This window comes from Engystomops pustulosus, chromosome 2 (assembly GCF_040894005.1).
Source record: "Engystomops pustulosus chromosome 2, aEngPut4.maternal, whole genome shotgun sequence".
NCBI lineage: Eukaryota > Metazoa > Chordata > Amphibia > Anura > Leptodactylidae > Engystomops > Engystomops pustulosus.
Genome location: NC_092412.1, coordinates 101442066 through 101466752, shown reverse-complemented (window position 1 = coordinate 101466752; position 24687 = coordinate 101442066). Strand labels below are relative to the sequence as shown.

Genomic DNA, 24687 nt, shown 5'->3' with positions numbered 1-24687 from the left:
CCAGATGCAGTGAAGCCTGGGTGTACTTCACAAGTTTCAGTGACACAGACGTTGGTAGCACCAGATTCTTTATATGGTTTCAGAGAGTTCATATTGGGGCAGATTTACTTACCCAGTCTATTCGTGACCCAGCGGCGCGTTCTCTGCGGTGGATTCGGGTCCGGCCTGGATTCACTAAGGTAGTTACTCTGAAGTCCACCAGGTGGCTCTGCTGCTCTGAAGTTCCCCCGAGGCCCGCTGGAATGCCCTGAAGTTCACCGGCCTATTCCTGGTGAAGGTAAGTGCAAGTCCCGCAACACTTTTTTTAAAAAATATGGCGGTTTTTCCGAATCCGTCGGGTTTTCGTTCGGCCACACCCCCACCCATTTCTGTCACGTGCATGCCGGCACCGATGCGCCACAATCCGATTGCGTGCGCCAAAATCCTGGGGCAATACAGGGAAAATTGCCGCATATCGGAAATATTCGGGTAACACGTCGGAAAACGCGAATCGGGCACTTAGTAAATGACCCCCATTGTGTTCATATAGGACATTAAGCCACCAGCCCAGAATGACCATTGTGTAATTTAGTTTTAGTAAAGATGTTCTGCATCTTGACTTTATAATTTATAGTTTCACCAAACTTTGTGATTTCCACAGAACAGATGTCCACACTTTAAAGGAAATCTACCATCAAAATCAAGCACGATAAATCGTGGGCACTTACTCTTAGGTCCAGGCACAGTGACTGATCTTATTATACTTGACCTCCTCCTTCTGAAATTAACTTAAAATTATGCTAATGAGCCAAAAGGGCTCTGCGTACATTACCAAAGTCCCTCCAAAGTTTATGAATCGGAGGGCAATCCCACCACAAGTGTAGCATGTTGCCTTCTGATTCTCCACAGCGCCACCACAGGGGAGAAACTTCCGGGAACATTCTATGCAGTTTTGCAGGTGTTCTGTACCATTGAGACACAATTTTGTAGTTTAGTTCCTGAAGGCGGCAGGAGACTGAGGCCTTGTGGGTTAAGATAAGTGCTTTTCGCCACTGTTCAAGTGAGAAAGACTTATTGAGGTCCCTCTCCCATGAAGCAGTAAATGACGGCAGCTCATCCCCCGCACCTCCCCGCACCAGCATAGCATAGACCAAGGAGATCGTGTGGATAGGAGGGGAAGAGACCATACATAATTCTTCAAACGGGGTGAGGGTGGTAGAGAGTGCAGATGGACCTAGGGCAGGGATGACGAACCTTTTAGCGGTCGAGTGCCCAAATTTATTGCGAGGTGCCAACCAAAAATTAAAGCAGTAACTAACTGCTCCCTGTTCTTCAACAATATTGGCCTCCTGAGGACAGCAACACAGTAGAAAGATGGAAAATTTGCATCATTTTAGCTTCTTTCCAGTGTCCCTCTGTAGACCTGTAGGGACCAGCAGGAGGTCCTCCAAAGATAATTTGGCCCTGTCTATTTATTCTCCCTCTTCCTACAGTCCTAAGAAGTGAAGTAAGTATCAAAATATGACTGAAAGCAGCATCTTTTAAGTTGCTTGGAACTGCAGGAAGATTCTTCGAGTCCTGTCTGGTGTGCTGGGGCGATGGCCCGGGTGCCCACAGAAAGGACTCTGAGTGCCACCTCTGGCACCCGTGCCATAGGTTCGCCACCACTGACCTAGGGTGATGCACATAACTGAAGACCTAACACGGATGTGAGCTAGTCCTAACTGAAACTTCTGTTTACCTTTTTTCTTGTATGGCTTAAATGTATTATGTGTAAAATGCAGATATATTAACCTATTAATGAAATATTTATGTTGTGTAGTGTGAAAGTGAAGGATCTCTGGAGATGAAGAAAATCCCTGTGGAAAAGGAAGATAGTCTATTTTTTCCGATTCAGAGTAACCATAGAGCAAACAGTCAGAGCTTAGAACTTAACAGGTATGAAGTCCCTTCAACTTGTGTGATACACATTAGATCTTATCTCTACACAACAAACTAGGAGTCATGTAATGATGACACTTCCAATGTATTGTGAGTCTGCATCTTTGCTTACATATTTATTGTTAAAAACAGTGTACATTTTTGTTATAATAGCAATATTTAAAATGTAAGAAATACAAAATTGCAAAAACTGTAAAATATATTAAACTGTAAATTATTGGAGTAAATTATCATTTTGCGTATACAGTATATATGTATATATACATGTGTATATATGCACTTCCTCTCAAAAGTTTGGGGTCACCCAGACAATTTTGTGTTTTCCATGAAAACTCATACTTTCATTTTAAAATAATAATTTTCTCCTTCAAACTTTGCTTTAATTAGAGAATGCTCCATTTGCCAGCATTGCAGACCTTTGGCATTCTAGCTGTTAATTTTCTGAGGTCCTCTGGAGAAATGTCACCCCATGCTTCCAGAAGTCCTACTCACAAGTTGCATTGGCTTCATTGGCACTTTATTTGTACCATATGGTCAAGCTGATTCTACAACAGCTTAATGCCAGCTTCTTCCCTAAATAGTTCATGCATAATTTGTAGGAGTGATTTGGGCCATTGTCCTGTTGTAGGATGAAATTGGTTCCCATCAAGCGCTGTCTACAGGGTATGCTGCAAAATGTAGTGATGACATTCCTTATTCAAATCCAAGCACCAGAACCAAAGCAACCTAAGACCATCACATTACCTCCACAATGCTTGACAGATGGAGTCCGGCATCTCCTAGCATCTTTTCAGTTCTGCTTTTCACAACTGTCCTTCTGTGTAATCCAAACACCTCAAACTTAGATTAATCTGTTCATAACATTTTTTAAAATCTTCCTCTGTCCAATGTCTGTGTTTTTTTGCCCATATTAATCTTTTAATTTTATTAGCCAGTCTCAGATATGGCTTTTTGTTTGCCACCAGGAGACGCCTCTTCACTGTAGAGGTTGACACTCGTTTAGCGAGTACTATTTAATGTAGCTGTCAGTTGAGGACCTGTGAGCCGTTGGTTTCTCAAACTAGAGACTCTAATGTATTTGTCTTGTTGCTTAGTTGTGCAGCGGGGCCAGCCCACTTCTCTTTCTACTCTGGTTAGAGCCTGTTTCTGCTCTCCTCTGAAGGGAGTAGTACACACCGTTGTAGGAAATCTTCGAGTTTCACATGAAAGTTCTTTTTTTCTGGCCATTGTGAGAGTTTCATAGAACAAACGAATGTGATGCTCCAGATTCTCAACCAGCTCAATGGAAGGTCAGTTTTATAGCTTCTCTAATTAGTCAAACCGTTTTAAGATGGGCACTTTTCCCTGAAACAACAAAAGATCCAAGACTTGTGCCCATGTTCTATCATCAAACACAGTCCACATCCCCAACACACAACAGGACTATAAAATCCTGGGTACATTCTCCTGCACATCCAAATAATAAAATTTTTGGCAGGGCAACTAAAATTTTTGGCTTAAAGATTTTTGCTGAGAGAGTTAGTTGTCCGTCATGGGATTAAAAGAATGGCAGCAAAATATTAATGTTAATATTTTAAGACACAAATTACTTTAAGTTTCTGGAATTGATAGATGGGAATTGGAAGGTGACAGGTTATCTTGAGTACATACAAGAGTCCTGCACAGTTCATCATTTACTCTATTACCACAATGGAGTTGTCATCTGGATACATTTTTTGTGGTTGAAAGTAAGCTTGCTACAAGCTATTGCCATAGAGTACTTGGTATACAAATGATGTTGATCTTTTTGTACAGTTTTGAGATGTCCGTATCGAAGACGGAGAGATGTCTGTCTCCATTACCTTTCATTCCTGATGAGCCGAAATCAAAGTGTACAAGTGAGGAACTCTCTTCCACAAATAAGTGTCAGAGGAGTCTATTGCCTACTTATGCTTCTTGCAATCGACATTGTCAACAAGAAAAACCTCTCTATTCTCGACAGGTAGGTTTTATTTTGCATTATAAACTAACCCAGAAACAGAATTATGGTTATACATTCTGACAAAATGAATTGTGGTTTTGTTTATTGTGCAGAAAATATAGTAAATTTCGCCAACCTAATGCAGCAAAGCAGTGAAGAGCAACCTATATACATAGTATTAAGTGTACAACATAACTATAAACATGATGGGGGATATTTATCATACCGCACGATAGCCCCGCCGCTGCATTTTCGCAGCGCAATACAATAAGAGGCTTCAGCCTCTTGATGTTTCGGGCAGAGTGCGGTGTAGTGTTTATTCTGGGCTATTTCACATGTGAAAAGTCGCCGGCAGCAGCGAGTACGCAGGGACAGTAACTTTTGATAGATTAACCCCTTCATGACTGGTCAGAATAAAATTACATTGACTGGTCATCAAGGGTTTTATGGAGAGGGCTCAAGGGCTGGGCCCGCAAGATAGAGGGTGTCAGCTTTATTCTATAGCAGACAACTGCTGCTAATTGGTGTGACTGGTGTTGGTACCAATCAGGACAATAAAGCTGTTAGGTGCCTTGGTTGAACCTAATATAGGCTGAGAACTGATCTTGAAAGGCAATTGTCAATGAAAGCAGCCCATTAAGTGGTTTTCAGGCAAAGAAGCCTTAAACCTGATCCCTTTCAGAGGGTTCTGAGGCAACGTTCACACGTTCTGTCTGGATTGCATGCGATTGGTAACAAGCGTCTGTTGTTTTGCATGTAAACAATGCAAAACACCAGGTTCTCGATACCGATTACATGCATTTCCTAAAGGTAATAAGACATTACCAAACTATATAATAAAGTGGATGTGTCATCTGGACCTTAAAGTGAAAGCCGTAAAAATAAAGTCCATAAGTAATAAGTAAAAAAAAGTCCAGAATAATAAATGGTGCCAGCAGAAAGTACAATTTCTCTCACAGCCATCATATAGCTTTGTAAACAGAAAAATCAAAAAGGATAAGACTATTGTAGTAGGTGGGGAATAAAAAAAGAAACACAAAAACCTGGTTCCCCGTTACTTAAAGGGTTAAGAGGCAATACTTTTTAGTTTTGCTTTTATTAAATTGAAGGATTGGCAATATGCATAGAAACACAAGTTTTCTTCATATGTGTCAGTACCTGGTCCTCATAGCCTACCTTAGAGGTGTAAATCATTTAAATCCTTCTAGTTCTTTGTTGTACAAAATGTAATTTTTCAGAAATCTGTAAAGTATAACTAGAATTCAATTTTGAAAATGCTTTGAACGTCAAATTTTAATGGTATATTATTTAATTTGCTCTCATTTTGTGAAAAGTCATAAAATACGGCACATTAGGGCACATTTACTATGGGATGTGCGCCAGTTTTCTGTCAGACTTTGCACTTTCTTTCTAGTGGAAACTGCTTGCACAGGTATTTAAGAAGTGTCTGAGCCACATTTGTGTCACACGTGACCCATTTTTGTCACGCCTGCACTATTCTTCATGCGATACAAACTTCTGAAGACCAAAAAACAAAAGAGCTTGTAGGTATAAAAAATGATTTACACTTTATTCAAAATAACACAGACAAAGTATATACACCACTTTCAGGAGGGATTGTATTGTCACTACAAAGGTCCACTGCCTTCCTATATCAGTCCTACTTTTGGACATAATACATCTTTGGAAATATTTCTTTTTGGCACAATTTACGAGGCAGAACCAGGATAGGGGGGCCATAGGTTCTCTGTGTCTGTCCCACTTCCATCTGGGACATTGCCTGTTCTCCTTAATATTTCCGACTTTCAGTAATCTCTCCTGAAAGTGGTGTATATACTTTGTCTGTGTTATTTTGAATAAAGTGTAAATCATTTTTTATACCTACAAGCTCTTTTGTTTTTTGGTCTTTGGATTTTGGAGGGCGGTATAGACTACATATGGGGCCTTTTTGGTGTTCGACACAAACTTCTGCACTGAAGGGGGCGTTAAGGTGCTCAGTCGGACAGTGCAGCACATTTATCATGCAAAGTTTGATAAAATTGTGTTGGACGCAACGCGTTAAAGGTGCACCAAAAAAATAAGTGGTGAACTTGGCCGGAGCAGTACAGAGGGCCCCAGATAAATGCTGAACGTGCGCCAAAAATCCTGAATCTGGCGCACTCTGCACTACAGGCGGTCCCCTACTTAAGAACACCCGACTTACAGACGACCCCTAGTTACAAACGGACCTCTGGATGTTGGTGATTTACTGTACTTTAGCCATAGGCTACAATAAACATCTATAACAGTTATCACAGGTGTCTGCAATGAAGCTTTAGTGTTAATTCTGGTTCTTATGACAACCCAACATTTTTAAAATACAATTGTCACAGAGATTAAAAGAATTTTGGCTGGGTTTACAAATATAATGTATACAGTTCCGACTTACATACAAATTCAACTTAAGAACAAACCTACAGACCCTATCTTGTATGTAACCCGGGGACTGCCTGTATACATACACAGGCAAGATAGATATAGTACAGTTTGCACTGTTCTTAGTAAATGTGCCCATGGTGTTTTTGTCTTAGAAATTGCAATTTGTCTCACTTTTGAAACGTGGATAAAATCCAACAGGAGGGATGAAGTAATAACAGCCTCAATGTTTTATTTAAATTAATAGGGACAAATGTTTATTTTATACAGACAATATATAATGTCATAACCCCCTCAAGTAGGGTTTTAAATATTCTATCTAGCATTTCCTCTTTTATGTTAAAACTCATCCATTTACCTATAAAAAATTGCTCCAAAGTCTTATGGAAAAGTACTGAGAAGAGTCACTTTTGCTCTAAAGCAGCTTTAAAGCAGCTAGACAGCTAGAACCATATGGTTCATTGAAGTCAAAGATGAGAATGTTAGATGAAAGTTCTGTAGGCTACATTACCTGAGATACAGACAGTTTTAACATAAATGAGGGAAGGCAAAAAAGATATTTCATTCCCTATCCGAGACTGCCATTAGTTTAGTGGAATAAAAGCTGGTGTTAGTTTACACATAAATCTGGAAAATGACACAAAAAGTGGCAAAAATATCTAGATTTCATATCCTGGTTATAAGTCATCCACAATATACTTAATATGCAAATACAGTGGGGGCACTGTGCTGCAGTTCGGCCAGCACTTCTTGCAGTAGTGGATTATAATATTGGCGGTTTGGGCGGTAGCCTGGGGGCCAAGCCTTCTAGGGGACCCATGGCCATCCAAACCAATCACCAAACACTGAGAAGGACCTTCACCCCTGAAATCCTTTTGCATCTGTTCCTTCTCTCAATACACTTGTGCATAAGAGCCATTTAATATGCCCCAGACTCCTTGCATTATATTTTACTACTGTTCATTGTTCTGTGCTTGGTTCATGGGATCTGACTATCGCACAGTGCTGTTTCTATTGACCAGGCACTAATAACAGGTGAGCTGGTGTCTCAACATAATATATTGCTTCCTCTGATAATAAGGGTCATGATTTCAATTCCTGTCAGAGACACAATACATTATATCATATACAGTATATAAATAGGTATCTTAGAACTGTGTGAGTGCTGAGACTACCCCTGGCTATAAAAGGGAGGGGCAGCATTTAGTTTTATGTCCGAGATAAACTTCCTGTCAATGAATAAAAGGCTGAAAGGCCCAGTTCACATCTATGAGGTGTACGGTCTTCAGTTATTTGCATCGGTTAGTGTGAGCCACAATGAAGTGTGGTTGAACACACAGAACAGGTGCGGGTCTTTCTAGTATACAGAGGTAAGTTATAATACAAAGATTTGTACCTGTCCTGTGTGTTCAATAACTCATGGTAGAACTCAAGATATAAACTGGGCCTCAGATGTTCATATTTAATAACATCAAAGATGAAAAATGTATATTTGAAACTAAGCTACCATTTACAAGCATTTTCTTCTTTGCCCCTCTAAAAGATATGATGTTTACCTTTTTTAGAAGATGCAACCATCAAACAGTACCAGCTCTGTATGTATTAAAAATGAATTGAAGTCACACATCTGGTCATCTGCACTAAATGGACATACAGATACGAAGATAACTAAGCAGTTACTTGATAGCACAAGGTATAGCAATACAATATAATTCTGTGTTTTTTGTTAATTATAGTTTGCTGCAAAAAGAGCTTATTGGATATTATACTGTAGTCACAAAATTTGAGAAATTTGTTTCCACCTATTCCTTAGAGCAGGGGTCGGGAACCTCTTTGGCTGAGAAAGCCTTGAACACCACATATTTTAAAATGTAATTCTGTGAGAGCCATACAATATGCACGTGCCTCCCAGTAGATAGGTAGCCACAGCACATGGCCCCCCAGTAGATAGGTAGCCCCAGTACATGCCCCCCAGTAGATATGTAGCCACAGCACATGTCCCCAGTAGATAGGTAGCCCCAGTACATGGCCCCCAGTAAATAGGTAACCACAACACATGCCCACCAGTAGATAGGTATCCCCAGTACATGCCCCCAATAGATAGGTAGCTCCAGTACATGGCCAGCAGTAAATAGGTAACCATAGCACATGCCCCCAGTAGATATGTAGCCCCAGCACGTGCCCTCAGTAGATAGGTAGCCACATCACATGGCCCCCAGTAACTAGGTAGCCATAGCACATGCCCCCAGTAGATAGGTAGCCCCAGTACATGGCCCCCAGTAAATAGGGGGCATGTGCTGGGGCTACATATCTACTGGGGGCATGTACTGGGGCTAGCTATCTACTGGTGGGTATGTGCTGTGGTGCATGCCCCCTGTAGATATGTAACCCCAACACATGCCCCTAGTAAATAGTTACAGCACATGCCTCCTAGTAGATATGTAGCCCTAGTACGTGCCCCCAGTAGATAGGTAGCCACATCACATGGCCCCCAGTAACTAGGTAGCAAAATCACATGCCTCCAGTAGATAGGTAGCCACATCACATGGCCCACAGTAACTAGGTTGCCACAGCACATGCCCCTCAGTAGATAGATAGCCCCAGTAGATGCCCCCAGTAGATTGGTAGCCACATCACATGGCCTCCGGTAAATAGGTAGCCACATCACATGGCACCCAGTAGATAGGTAGTCCCAGTACATGGCCCCCAGTAAATAGGTAGCCACAGCACATGCCCCCCAGTAGATATATAGCCCCAGCACATGCCCCTAGTAGAAAGGAAACCCAGGGACATGCCCTCAGTAGATAGGTAGCCACACCACATGACCCCCCAGTAGATAGGTAGCCACACCACATGACCCCCCAGTAGATAGGCAGCCACAGCACATGACCCCCCCCAGTAGATAGGTAGCCACACCACATGACCCCCCCATTAGATAGGTAGCCACAGCACATGACCCCCAGTAGATAGGTAGACACAGCACATGCCCAAGGTAGATAGGTAGTCATAGCACATGCCCCCAGCAGATAGGGGTAGCCACAGCAGATAATTATGATTACCAACAATAGTATACAGGACCAAAACAGTATAACGCATAAATCATATAACCAGTATCAAAATATTGCAAATCTTTATTTGTACACACAAAGGCAATCAAAAAACATTAAAACGCACATTAAAATCCACAAAAACAAACAAAAATGGTGGTGGTTAATCCATAATATACATGTATCATCACTGTAAACATCCAAGTAAATGCAAGATAGGGCTGTGCAATAAGTACAAGTGCTAATTTTACCCAACTGGGTGTTGCACGCTACCAAGTACCTCACAAGCAGTAATCAGGCCCCAGACTATCACCACAGCACCCCGATGTACGTTTCACCGTCGTTTCCTCAACGAAGATATCTACCAGTAGACAGGTAGCCCCAGTAGATAAGTAGCCTCAGCAAATGCCTCCCAGTAGATAGGTAGTGCCAGCACATATTTGCCCCCAGTAGATAGGCAGTGACAGCAAAAAAAAGGGAATACTCACCTACCTGTACTCCCTTCAGCAGCTTCTAATCACTCCTGCGCTGCTTCGGCAATGCCGAAAAACTCGGCTTATACTCGAGTATATATGGTAGATAAACTTTTTGAAACGGCAGTCACTCTTGAAAAGAAATAACGTCTAAGTAAACAATTAAAGTGAAGAATATGAAAAAACTTATTTTTATAGTCACCTACTTAATAATCCACAACTGTCTTTTTGTAATCATATACAAAGATACTACAAATAAATCCAGCAATAAGGGAATCATATATGGCAGTGATGGCGGACCTTTTAGAGACAGAGTGCCCCAACTACAACCAAAACCCACTTATTTACCCTGATGTGCCAATGTGCCATATTGAGCAGTAACTTATTGTTACCTGTTCTTCCAATCGTATCGGCCACCTGAGGCCACCAATACAGTTGAAAGAAGGTGGGCAAATTCAGACTATCATTGTAGCTTCTCTCCAAGGTCTCTGTTTAGGAAGAATGGTGGGTCCAGCAGGAGGACCACAAAGATAATGCCCTTCTTTTAACACCTTCTCACTTTTTAAGCAGTTCCAAACAGTCAATGAAGTGTTGCTGTAAAATAGTGCGGAGCGCAGCATCTCATAAGTTGCCTAGGACTGCAGGAAGATTTAATGGATTTGGTCCTGTTTGGTGAACTCTGTCCTAGGCTGATGGCCTGAGTGCCCACAGAAAGGGCTCTGAGTACTACCTCTGGCACCCGTGCCATAGGTCCGCCACCACTGGTATATAATATTGTAAATCCTTTTTGTGAAATGGCAAACATCGGAGTAGATCTTGCAGACCTTTGACTATGGCTGAAGCTGATCAAAGTCCACTCCTCTCCACCAAACGTATTTATGGTATCCTCAGCATTCAACAAGTATATGAAAAATAAAAAACATTTTCATTAAACATAAAACAGTGCCATAGGTTCGCCATCACTGATATATGGCATTCATTTTAGCTTAACTTTTAGATGTCATTCAGGAGATGATGAATGAAGGTATCAGATTATAAACTCTGAATGATCAGCCCTTTAGCTATGGCAGGGGCATAAATAACCTAATCCATCTGTGTGGTGAATATGATATGAATCACATTTTACAGAAGGTTATGAGCAGGGCAAAACACCATATTAGAACACTTCTGAATATTCTCATTCTTGTTTCATAGACCTCACAATGCAGATTACTTTATGCAGGAAGCTAAACGAATGAAGCATGAAGCAGATGCCATGGTAAGTACACTTTCCTCCCAGATACAGTATGCAAAATTAATTTTGTCCTGGCATTTTATGGGCATGAAGTTATCATCAGCACAAAACACCAAACATAATTATAAAACCCATTACAAGCATGACTGGCTTTGTTAAATTATGGAATGCTTGTATCGCTGAGTGTTTTTGTCAAACAATTACTTTGGAAATAAGTGATTATACAATCTCTGGGTAAGCATGTGTTAGAAGCTGTACTTATTTTAAATACAGGCACAAGGAGCTCTTCAGAATATAGTCATAGATAGTGATATTTAGCAGACGTCAAACTCAAGGTCATTCTTATTGGGTTTAGAATTGGTCTATGTTGTCACCAAGACCAAACCTGCAAATTATGTCCTCCAAGAAGCCCAATGATGGCTGGCCAGTTTAACAGGGTGATGCTGCACAATATAGGAGCAGCCTAATGCATGCAGAATCGTTTCTAAGGCTACATTAAAAACTTCTTTAATACCAAACAGTAGATGTTTTTCTATGGGCAAAAAAAATTATTTAAAAAAATAATTATTTGTGTGCTGCATTTAAAATGATTTACATGTAGGATTGGTCATCAATATTGTGGTACACATACTGATCAACTGCTGTAAGTAAATGTGAGAAGCTTAAATTCTTTGCACGGCGACTATGAACTCCTTTCCAACAACACAACATCTTATTAGGGTCCTGCAGGTGTCTGTTAACTCATTAGATGCACCCAGGCAATAACAGGGGGCAGAGAACTGTTACTGTGACAGCTGGTTGCCTTTCCTGTATCGCCTATGATATCCTGACAAAAGTATTGCAGGATATTGTGTGAGTGATCAGATGTCCTAAGGCCTATAAAAATGGGAAAACACGTAAAAGGTATTTGTTGAAAGATATGATTACATTAAATTAAAAAAGTAAAGGATATATAAAAATTAAAAATATGCAATAAAAAATAAAAATATGCATATTACACGCAATGACACACTGTCGCAATGCTATATATTTGCTCTTACACCTCGTACACCATATTTGCTCTAGTGCCTCCCTCCCCTGCAGAACTTATCTGCTTGTAGCTTTTCTTTCATCAAGATGTGATGTGTTTGCCTGCAGGAAGTCAGTGTGTGTGTGCTCATCTTGGAATGCAAATGTGGGGGCTAGAGACAGAAAACAGTTAAGTGCAGTTTCAAACAGGAGAACAATATGGCTTCCCCAACCCTAAGTCAGAAGATAAAGGGTCGGAAACCAAGTGCAAATGAAATTGTGTACAACAGGACTGATAGAGACAGTTTGGAATTATATCTGTGAAATGCTGCATTTTTGTCAATAACATTGAATCAAAGAATGTGTTATTTTGTTATCCTTAGTATAAATTTGTCTTGGTGGGAATACCCCTTTATGCCCACAAAGTTATGTCATCCAAGAAAGTGACAGAATTGCAATGATGTCCCCCTTTATTCTGCATTACACATAAAACAAACTTCGCTGTATGCAAATGAATGATCAGTAAATAGTCTCAACAAAGGAGAAGTGTCATTTTGGGATGCCCCCTCCTAGCTTGTATAGTGTCTCATAGACCAGGTACTTCATCACAAGCCAATGGCTTAGTGGAAGTTGCTAAAGACACAGTAGCTTATGATTATGTATTAGTCCATAAATAAAGCCAGAAAGGGATAGGCCAGCCTCTTCTCCACAGTTGTGACTCATGGTCTCCTTTCTTCTAAAATAAAATGTTACAATTATTGTAATGAGCCAGAAGGGCTATGAGTGTGTTGCAGATGCCTTCTATGCTCTGGATTCGCAGGCTGTTGTTACACTGCAGCAGCGTGTCTCAGCCTCACCCTACCCTCCTGCACTTCCTATAAGCTTGGCAGCAGTGAGCACACAGTGAGAGGGAAGTGCTCTTTCAGAATGTAACAGCCTGTGAAACTGCAGTGCAGAGGAGCTCTGATAACCCACCCAGACTCATAGCCCATCATTAGCATAATTTTAATTTAATTTTAGAAGGAAAGAGGTCATGGATAACAAATATAGGAACATTACTACAGTCCATGTGCCTGGATCTATGAGTAAGTGCCCCTGGTTCATCATGATTGATTTTGATGGTAGATTTTTTTAACCCCTTCACGCTCTGCGACGGATATATCGGCCGCAGAGCTATGAAGGGTGTATGCAGAGGGCACTTATGAAGGTGGCACTTAAAACGTGGTGGCGCATGGGCGCGGTCATGTTTCCTCCGATTGTCGCTCCCCCGAACGTCATCGTGGGGCGGCAATAGGTTGCCATGACTGCTTCGGGTCTTCATCAGACCTGAGGCTGCATGGTTTCAGGAGATTCGTTACAATGAATCACATGCAAAAACTCCATGGTAGGAACGCTCTGACTATCTAGGGTTAATGTACCCTAGAGGGTCTAAGAAATTGTGAAAAAAAAAAAAAAAAAATTAAAAAATGTAAAAAACTTATAAAATATTAAAAATTCTAATCGCCCCCCTTTTCCCTAGAACTGATATAAAACATTATAAACAGTAAAAATGTCAAACACTTAGGTATTGCCACATCCCAAAATGCCCGATCTATCAAAATATAAAAACGGTTATAACCGGCAGTGACCTCCAAAACAGTAAATGGTGCCCAAATGTCCGAAATGTGACTTTTACACCTTTTTACATGACATAAAAATGATCAAAATGTCGCACAGTCCTCAAAATGGTAGCAATTAAAAAGTCAGCTCATTTTGCAAAAAATGACACATCACACAGCTCCGTGCACGAAAGTATGAAAAAGTTATTAGCCTCAGAAGATGGCAATTTTTTTTTCCTTTTTCGTACACATTTGTTTCATTTTTGAAAATATATTAAAAGCAATAAAACCTATATAAATTTGGTATCGCTGTGATCGTACCGAACCAAAGAATTGTTATTTGGAGCACAGAGTGAAAGTCGTAATAACTGCGCCCACAAGAACGTGACGCACATGCGTTTTAAAATTTTTTTTTCCACATTTGGAATTTTTTTCCTGCTTCCCAGTACACGGCATGTTATAATAAATAACATCACGGGAAAGTAAAATTTGTTACGCACAAAATAAGCCCTCACAGAGCTCTGTACACGTAAAAATGCAAAAGTTATGGATTTTTGAAGGTGGAGAGTGAGAAATGAGCAAAAAAAACCCTGTGTCCTTAACATCAATTTTTTTTATGTATAACGTTTTATTGTGGAGGCTTAAAGTGCCTAAATGCCATGTTAGCACACAGTTCCATTCTAAGGGGACCTTGCATTATGTTACACCAGACATTTATCAAACTACACAATCTAATTTGTTTTCAGACATTTGTGTTAATGTAAACTGTGTGCATGTTGAATATAATGCAAACATTGCAAATACCATTGGACTTTATAAATATGGAGGGAAATAAGCACTAACATTACTGCATGTCATTTGCTTTACCTCACTTGAATTGCAGTGATCACTATGAGATAGGAATGTAATAGTAATGCAGAATGTTGTTGCATTTATAGAAATATGTCACCATCTAGTGGATGAATAATTGTTTACAACATAGCAGCAAGATATACCAGGTGTGAATTTCCAGATTTCCTGCTAGAAAACCTGCAGAAGATAACATGCAATACATTTACCACATAGTTTACAAGGAGTTTGATAAGTTATGAACATCCAAAACTTTCATCATCATGTACAGTGATCTAGGTAAAGGGGTATTCTACTTAGTGAGATGGTCTTGGGAAAGATTTCTTTCACTACTCAATACACTATTTATGCAAAGATGATCCACACTAGGAAATGCAAAATACTATCCATTATAAAAATTGAAAAAATACTAGATTGAATATAGAATCTCAGCTTCACACATATTTAACTTTCTAGTCTATGTAATATTTCAGCTTCCAATTTTACTTTTTAATAGTTGTTTTTTTTACAAGGTGGACAAATTTGACAAAGTGCTGAACTACACAGAAGCAGCCCTGGCATTTATTGAATGCGGAAATGCAATGGAACATGGTCCAATAGAGTCCAAGTCCCCATATACAATGTACTCGGAGACAGTAGAACTTATAAGGTATTCTCCTATTTTTTCCTTTGCACCATTTGATCCATAGACTTAAATGTCCTACACTCAATCCTTATTAGAGACAAGTTTAGCTGGGGAGGCAGGAGAGGAGACTGACATGTGAGAGCATTTTCTTTGATACGATTTATAAGTCCATTTGTGGTATTTTATTGTTAGTTAACACTATTACAATTTATAATGGGCCAGGGAAAGCTATTTTATATTTCATGTGTGGTGTTTGTTCCTATTTTAAATATATATATATATATTTTTTTTTTTAAAGATACGCCTTGAGGTTAAAGTCACATTTGAGTCATAGTGCATCTACTCAGGAGAAGAAAATTACAGCTCTATGGTTTGTTGCCTAACATTCATTGCATTTTATATTTCCAATCAATTATGTTTTACCCCTGAACTGTACATATGTAAAAGTGCATGATGGACCTTTTTTGATGTTCCTATTAAATGTAAAGAGCACACTCTACTAAAAAAAAACAGAAAAAAATCCCAACATAATGGATTAAAATGGTTGTCCTGTTTTTTTTTTTATAATTTTTTCACTATTGACCCCAAGTGGTGTAAAAATAATAAAAATCTTATATATGTTTAGCTTTTGGTCTCTGTTGATATAGCCTCTGTATACCACAAATGGCTATTAGGTGGTCATAGAGCAGGAAGCAGGAACAATATTCTCATATAGCACAATACATCTGCATCTCTCGGGTATTTATATCTATATAGATCGATTGATTGATGGATAGATCATATAGAAGATATATAAGGAAATAGACAACTAGACAGATAGATGATGTACTGTATAGACAGGATATAGATGATCATAAGCATTCAACCAAGGGGTATTAAAAGAGCATCCTCAAAAAAGTCCACATGCAGGGGTCCCTTTAAGATAGGGGGCCTGGGCAAGTGCCCACTTAGCCACCCCCTAATGGTGTACTGAAGTGCATGTTTGACGTTTACTCCATTCACTTTTGTTATGCTGTACAACGGACATGGATTTCACTGACCCATAAAGAGAAAATTTCAGTGGGAATAAAACAAGTAACACTTATACCCCAGCAATATAATTCTTCCAACATGAAACCCCAAATACCGGATCATTGTTTCCCCCAACACATGAAATTGAGGGACAGTTTGCAGTTTGGGGGGTGGCATGCCCACCTAATAGCCATTTATAACATATTCTACAGAGATGCCATAAATGTCAATATTCTGAAAATGTCTTTAAGTCCTATAAGCAAGGTAAATCATACTGTACAAGCTGTCTTCTATAACTATACTAGTAACATAGGAGTAACATAGGAGTTATAAACCATTTTATAGCCATTAAATTTAATGATCAGAGTGTATGAAATATAATTTATATATGGCATATTTATGGTATATTTTTCTATATTTTCTCTACTTATAGTTATCGTTGTCTGGCTCTTCTGTACTGGAGAATGTTTCGCCTTAAGAGAGATCATGCCGTGAAGTATTCTAAAGCTCTTATTGATTATTTCAAGGTAGGAATCTGACTAATACTCCATATTGGTTTCTATTTTTGCAAAAAAAAACAAACAAGCCCACAAAGGCACATATTAAATAATACCAATGGCAATTAGATCTTTTAATGGAATCAAGAATTGGTAATGCCCATGTGGGGTTTCACATGGTACACATAATCGAATGTGTAGGGCACAAGTCATGTCAGACATTTGCTGTAACAAAAAAAAAACACATGATTGTGAGAATAGCAGCCATATTGGCTTGGATTGTTGCTGCCCATGGCATCATTGGGGGGTTGTGATCCATTGCTATCCCTCTGAGACTCCCAGGCCTGGCATAGAACATTACAAGGGAGGCAGTGCCGGAGGCAGTAGAAACCCCAATTACTTGAATACAGTAGCATTACAGTATTACCAATTACCATAGCAAAGTACTGTATGAAATATCTTAATAGTATACCTTTTTCCTTTACAGAATTCATCTAAAGGGCCACGAGTACCATCACCATGGAATGCCAGTGGAAAGTAAGAAATAAAACAATTTTTGGCACATTTCATTATATAGAACTGACACAAATAACTTTTTTTTCCAAAACATTCCTTCTCTGCATTTGCCAGTTTTTAACAAATGTCACCTGATGATGGACTTTGTAAAAGTTGATAAAACAAAAACTTAGTAAAGTATATAGGCCATTAAAGAGTGGTGCTTGTGAAAAGTATTGCACATTGTTAATTAATGATTATAAAGGGATTTTCTGTATAATTAAAGGGGTATTCCCAGGAATACGAACATCTGACACAAAAACCCATGATGATATAAATAAATTAATATAACAAAACTCAATGTCATTAATCACAGAGCATAAATAGTTTGATTTTATGATTTAAAACGTTTATGGCCTCTCTAAAGTATGTGGAGTTATCACCAAGATGGCCGGCTCTGGAAACTACAAGTTCCATGATCCTTTAGTTCTCAGTAACTCCTCCCCCCTCTTATGCTCTGCTCTCTGTGATGATGTAACAGTCTGTCCTGCTCTGTTACCATAGTAATAATGTGTAACTGCCATCACTGCACATTACCTCACTGAGATGACGTCTCACCACAACACTGGCCATACTGGATGCATTGTAACCAACCGACTGCAGCCAAATGTTGTGGTGATCACATGACCTGCCCAGGACATGTTGTCTTGGACATGTGACCAGTGGCCATCTTCTGTCCTGTGTCTGCTACACTGATTAAAGGGCCAGTAGCATATTAATTCTCTGTTACAGTGTATGTCACCAGCATTTTTCTGCTAAGGGGAGCAAAATGTTAAATAACTAATTACATATTAGCTTATATTTTGAGTACCCATTTGTATATGAATTATGCTTATTCCTGGAAACCCCCTTTAAACCCCTTTAAGTACAACCTTTTTGAGTATGAGGGCTGCATTTCGATTTTTACAGTTCAAGGGGCTGCAATAAAATTTCCCAACACTAAGGCCCCTTTCACACTTGCATTTTTCACGCGTGTTTTCTGCGCGTGCTTTTGACGTGCAGAACTTGCATTGCACTCTGACCCATTGTAATCAATGGGTCTTTTCAGACTTTTTTTTTTAAAAACCTCGACATGCTCTACTTTTGCAAGTCACGCGTGTGAAAAACGCACCATACAAGTCTATGGAGACGCATCAAAAACGCATTGCACTCTGAGACACTTGCAAGTGCAATGCAAGTGCAATGCGTTTTTCACACATGAATTGCCATAGAAAAGATAGAGCTCAGTCCTGAGTCCATTTCACGCGCATTATCTGCGCGTGAAAAACGCATTGAAATTGCACTGAAAACGCACGTGAAAAACTGAGACACTGAACAAACTCCCCTTTCACTTAGGCCCCTTTCACACTTACGTTTTTCACGCGTGTTTTCTGCGCGTGCTTTTGACGCGCAGAACTTGCATTGCACTCTGACCCATTGTAATCAATGGGTCTTTTCAGACTTGCATTTTTTTTCACGCACACACACACGTTTTTTTTAAACGCGCGTTTAAATCTCGACATGCTCTACTTTTGCAAGTCACGCGCGTGAAAAACGCACCATACAAGTCTATGGAGATGCATCAAAAACGCATCAAAAACGCAAGTGCAATGCAAGTGCAATGCATTTTTCACGCATCAATTGCCATAGAAAAGATAGAGCTCAGTCCTGAGTCCATTTCACGTGCATTTTCTGCGCATGAAAAACGCATTGAAATTGCATTGAAAACCCGTATGAAAAACTGAGACACTGAACAAACTCTGACTGAAAACTGATTGAACTCTGATGCAAAATGTGCGTTTTTCACTGACCAAACCCTGATCGCAAACTCTGATGTGATCTGCAACGCAAGTGTGGAAGGGGCATAAGACTGGGGACACACAAGGAGTGATTACCGTGATTTAACTTCGACAAATTTGCCAATGTGTAACATGACACATTCTTCAGTTGTGGTAACGTTGATGTGCGTTTGCGTTTTCATTTTTCACTCCCCGCCTTCAAAAATCTATAACTTTTTTTTATTTTTCCATGTAAAGAGCTATGTGTGGGCTTGTTTTCTGCGTAACAAATTGCAATTCATAGTGACGGTATTTAATATTCTATGCCATGTACATGTGCATTTGTGGCATTTTCTTGTGGGCTTAGATTTTACAGCTTTCATTGATTGCCCCAAATGACATGTCTACTTTATTCTTTGCATCAGTACGATCAAGGAGATTCCAAATTTGTATAGGTTTTTTAATGTTTCATACAATTACAAAAATTAAAATCTCCTGTGCCGCCGACTCGTTAATGCCATCAGCAGCTTTCCTGGCGGCGATCAAAAGGTTAGATACGGGTGTATGAAGAGGACTAAGCCGTAAGCCCAGGAATGTCCAAATACGGTAAGGGGTTAAAGGTTCAGCACTGTTTTTTTGATACGTAAAGTGAATCCTCCTGTCTTTTACCTCATCAACCAGACATTCCTGTCCATAAAAGGGCTACAGATGGAGGGTCATGGGATCTTAGGCAGGGCAATTGTTCATGGAGAGTTAGAGATCACATGACCCTATATTTGCGGCCATGTTAAGGAGAGGAATGTCTGGCTGATGAGGTAAAAGACAGGAGGCTTCACTTTACACATCAAGAAAGTGGTGAACGTTTAATAGATGTATCCTGTCCGCTGCACTTTATACACATTACAAAAAAAATGAGGAAAGTGGCCTTTGAGGATTTCTTGACTGAGCGTTTTGGAATGAAGAGAATTGAGATGTAAACAGGCTATGTGAAGCATGTTGTAATTGGCATGTGATGGAGAAGCAGCACTGACCCAAGCACTGTGCCTACATGGGGCAAGGTGTAGGCAGATGTGCCTGATGTCAAGATGAAATAACAAAAAATATTGAACGAAAATTACCCCTGCACAGACAGGTGATAAGCCCTGTAGTTCCTACTCTGTTTTAGAAAATCTCCAGCATAGTAGAAAAAAATGAAAAAAAGACAGTGTTCAGCTCACCCAACCCTGTGTCCTAATTGCCTGATGCACGGACAAGCTGAGTCAAAATCAGGAGATTGCAGTGAAGAGTGGATAGAAGTGCAGCAAATGGCCAAGTTCTTATGCGTGAAAAAGATTTAAAAACACACTTTAATAGAAAAAATTCAAAATATAGCCATTGCGCTATGGAGAACTAACACGTTTAGAATATGGATGATTCTTAGTCATAGTCTGATGTAGTGGGCCTGTTGGGGACCCGGTAAACTGAGGAGAGAGCAACCATGCGCTTTTCCCATCCTGCCCCAGTGACTCCTGAAACTTACTGGGCACTGATGTGAGCGCGGGACATTTCATGGGAAATAAGACAAAGCAAAGAGAAATGGCAGAATAGAGTATTTTTGGCCAAAACATGTTAATTGTAACTATATTATTTTATGTCTCATATAGGACAACAGGAACCTCCTCACCAATGTCCCCCACACCATCTCCTGTGAGCTCTCAAGGAAGTGTCTCCAGTTGTGGGGCCACCAGTTTAAGTTCTTCTATTATAAGTATACCCCAGCGCATTCACCAAATGGCAGCCAACCATGTCAGTATTACTAATAGTATCCTGCACAGCTATGACTACTGGGAAATTGCTGATAATCTTGCCAAAGAAAACACAGGTACATTGCCCAAACCCTTATGTTATATATAGTCAGTCTCTGGCCCAAGCAGACATGTACATGCTATGGCAGGGAGGTCCTCTGGGACATAAAAGCTTTCTGTGTAACTCTTGACAGAGTACGTAATCTCAAAATACAATAAAGAGCTCTGCCTTTTTGCTGAAAAGCTTTTTCAATATTTGAAATGTTAATTTGATCAAGTTTTATTTAATACTAAAGAAAATCTTGATTTTACATAGTTTTTATAATTTTTTAATATTCTGATCTTCCACCTCATCATTCACGCTTTCTGTCAATTCTGTGAATCAATTTAACTGGCACTCCTGTGTACACCCCTACTGACCCCTCACAGGATAGTGCCTAAATTGCTGATTAGTGGGGGTCTCAGTGCTGAGACCCCACAGATTGCGAAAACGAGGGGTCTGTCGGACCGTTATACTAATGGAGCCGATGGCCGTGCATGAGCATTCTGCTCCATTAATCTCTAAATTGCTAAGTGCCGTGCTCGGCGATCTGCGTCAGCTCCATAGACTGAGACCCCCACTGATCATCAAGTTAGGCCCTATCCCATGGATAGGGCCTAACTTTAGTTTGTAGGAGAACCCCTTTAAAAACCTAAACATGCACTGAAGAATATTGAAGAAATGTAATTAACAGAAACAATTTTCTCTTTGTTACCACAGAGTTCTTCAATGAGCTAGATTCATCAATGGGACCAATAACACTTCATAGCTCAATGGAGCACTTAGTCCAGTACACCCGACAAGGACTTTCCTGGATACGACACAGTTCACGCCTTGTTTCGTAGTGCATCTTTACAATACATCTGCTTTTATTGAACCATTTCTTTTCCAGGTATTAAGAGTAAAGGGTTTTTTGGGTGGGTTATTGATAATAATAAGAGATTTACAGAGGTATGACATTGCACACCTCTAACGATCAGTTGCGCATGGCTGCCACTGGCATTGGAACAGACGCTGAGCGGATAGTTCCATTACTGGTTGACTGCAGCTTTATTTCATGTGACCTATGGATAGTTCATCAAGAACTCAGAAACCCCTGTGGGCTCTTTCACTTCCAGCACTACTTTCCAATTAATTCTGTAAATCGATCATAAGCATTAAGAAATTAAGTATATAAATATATACACATATGTGCATATATAAATATATACATACTTTTCATCATAGAAGAACTGTAATAGGTTAAATCAACACACTTGAGTACTTACCAGTAGTATTCTACAAAATATGTACTTTTTCTATTCACCTAGTAGCAGGAGCAATTTAGTATTGAATGAACAAGAAACTGTTATTCGCCATTGCTTTCTTGGACTACCAGTAGTGTACACACGCCATTTACAGTTTCTGTATAATCCTATTGAAAAATATAATAGCCCTTGGCCAGTATGGAATTTGCCAGAGGGAATTCATAGGTAAACAATGCTCATGCCCTCCTAATCATCTGCTATAATATTATGGATGGATCTGGAAGCAGAAAGTTCTGTTTATCTTTTATCGCCTATCTAGCCTCACTGCAGACACAGCTCATGGCTGGGCGGCTGATATACTACAAAGCTGCCTTCCGGGATTAGCTGTAGCGTACAACAGCTGATTGAAAGGGATGCCAGCTTTCACACCACCTTAGGCCAGAAGGCACCCTTAAATCATTTATTGGCTCAACTGACCCTAAAAATGTATATGTAGCACATGCAGATAAGTCATGGATTTTCATGCAAATTTTAGAAGGGATATATCTTGATCATATACAGGAGCTCTAAATGTATTTATCTAGACCGCTGTAGCTTAAAGGGAACCTGTCACCAGGGACCTCATTTTCACTAAAGGCAGGTTGCAGAAGCCCATTACACCTGCATTGCAAATATGTCTTTCTGCCTTCTCTAAACATTTGCATTACAATATAATTGTGGGTTTAAACTTACCTGGCTTCTTGATGAAATCCTCTGTTTAGTCCCAGGGGTTGGCTTTGGTTTGGATGCATTTCAAAAAACAACACATGATTCCTCAGCTCCCAGCCCCCACCTTTGTGCTCCTCTACAGCTCCTCCTACCCTCATTGATGTAAGCTCACCACGGTGTGAGCTCTGTTCCTGTGAAGGAGCACAAGGGTGGGGGATGAGAGCTGAGGAGTGAGCAGCACACAAAGGTCACGTATTGTTTTTTGAAATGCATCCAAACCAAAGCTTTTGATTTAAAAGAGGATTTTGTCAGGGAGTCAGGTTAGTTAAAACACACAATTATATAATAATGCAAATGCAGAAAGACATATTTGCAATACAGTTGAGATGGACTTCTGCAACCTGTCTTTAGTAAAAATGAGGTCCCTGGTGACAGGTTCCTATTAATTGTTAAAATCATTAAGTAGACGTGCAAAAGGTCTAGCTATAAGAGTGGCTTTACCTCTGCATTTTTTTAACATCAGCGATTTTCCCTGAACCCATTTTGGCTTATGAACACATACAGATCAGTTTTCTCTTCCTGGCTTCAGGGATATTTCACTGAAAAAACTGAAGTGTGAAAAAGCCCATTGAAAAGATTGGGTCAGTAAGGCTTCATTGAAAAATCACTGAAGCTAGAATGAGAAACCCGATCTGTGTGTGTCCATAAGCCAAAATGGGTTCAGTGAAAAATCACTGAAAAAAACACCAATGTGAAACCACCCTAACTCAGGCCTAAAACATGATTCTTTGCAAGTGTATTCAATTGTTAAGGCTGCTCACCTCCACTGGCAAAAAGACTAATTAATCTGATTATTCAATAATTTCCATGTAAACATACTAAGACTAGTTGGCATATGACATCAGGCAAAGCATATAAGTGCTAGGTATCCAGCAGATTGTGAACCCCAATGGGGACAGAGACTTATCCAAGAGAACACATTTGTTGTTCAAATAAAACCTTTACAAAAGACCACCACACAGTATGAATATTGGACATCTTTTCTTTTAGACGACCGCCCATCTAAATATAATGCAGTTGTGGGTGGTCATCTTAAATAAGGTTTCGCCGTACATATAATAGAAAATATTTATTACTGTTGGCTATATATTGTACAGTGTATAACATGATACTCTAAAATGCTGATGAAAAGATTGATTTCTGTACATTGTTAACCTCTGTAGCACACTTTCTAGAATACTTTGTATCAGAATGGGCCTTAATTATCATAAAAAATAGCACTTTTATATTTAAAAAGAAGAAACATTTATGTTCATCTGTTGCAAAACTTTTTTAAATGTGATGTTAAAATTAAAAAAAATATATACAAATCTATTATCACAGTTGCATTTCTGTCTATTGTATTCATTTTTTCTTATATTTATAGATTTCAGTTAGTTCAACCCTTTTGTTAACAGGGTTTTTCTGCTCCAGCACCCACATTGAAGATCCTAATGGTTCATTGACACTTAGGCATGGCGGGCACACGGCAGAGGAGGAGCGCTGCTCACCCCCGCCCCTCTCCATAGGGATACATAGCACACAGCGCCGTATGCCCTGAAAAAATAGGACACGTGTGCGGCACCGTACCGCTCCCGTAGGGCGCCGCGGGCCCATTGCCGTCTATGGGGGACGTATATGGGCCGTTTATACGTCGGCCGTATATACGTCCCCCCCCCCCTTTTCATAACTAATTTCACTACTTAAGTGAAGCATACATTTATCAGCTCTTTAGCAAACACGTGCCCTTTAAATGGGGGTCAATGAGAATGGTTGTTAGAGGTACAGAGGTTTTTGTAATATCTGAATTTGCTAGCAGAACTAGATTTGGGAACAAGATGACTCTAAAGGTTAGGATGGCTTTGTTTGTAGTTTGTCCAGATTTATTTTCTGTTTATTGTGAGATGTAGGTAATGGGGT

At 39.7% G+C, this 24687-nt stretch overlaps 1 protein-coding gene across 4 annotated transcripts in view; it reads left to right on the top strand.

The window, feature by feature from the left end:
- AFF3 (ALF transcription elongation factor 3) overlaps positions 1–24123 on the top strand; it is a 255290-nt gene extending 231167 nt beyond the window's left edge. For 3 of the 4 annotated variants that reach the window (XM_072135779.1, XM_072135780.1, XM_072135778.1), the window contains exons 10-19: positions 1802–1917; positions 3715–3901; positions 7861–7988; positions 11010–11073; positions 15017–15153; positions 15428–15499; positions 16574–16667; positions 17125–17174; positions 20593–20810; positions 21494–24123. In XM_072135779.1, coding sequence (XP_071991880.1) covers positions 1802–1917; positions 3715–3901; positions 7861–7988; positions 11010–11073; positions 15017–15153; positions 15428–15499; positions 16574–16667; positions 17125–17174; positions 20593–20810; positions 21494–21618 — 1191 coding nt within the window. In that variant the 3' untranslated portion in view covers positions 21619–24123. The remainder of the gene's footprint in view (positions 1–1801; positions 1918–3714; positions 3902–7860; positions 7989–11009; positions 11074–15016; positions 15154–15427; positions 15500–16573; positions 16668–17124; positions 17175–20592; positions 20811–21493) is intronic. The other variant, XM_072135781.1, reaches the window with a different exon arrangement.
- The last annotated feature ends 564 nt before the right edge of the window (positions 24124–24687 follow it).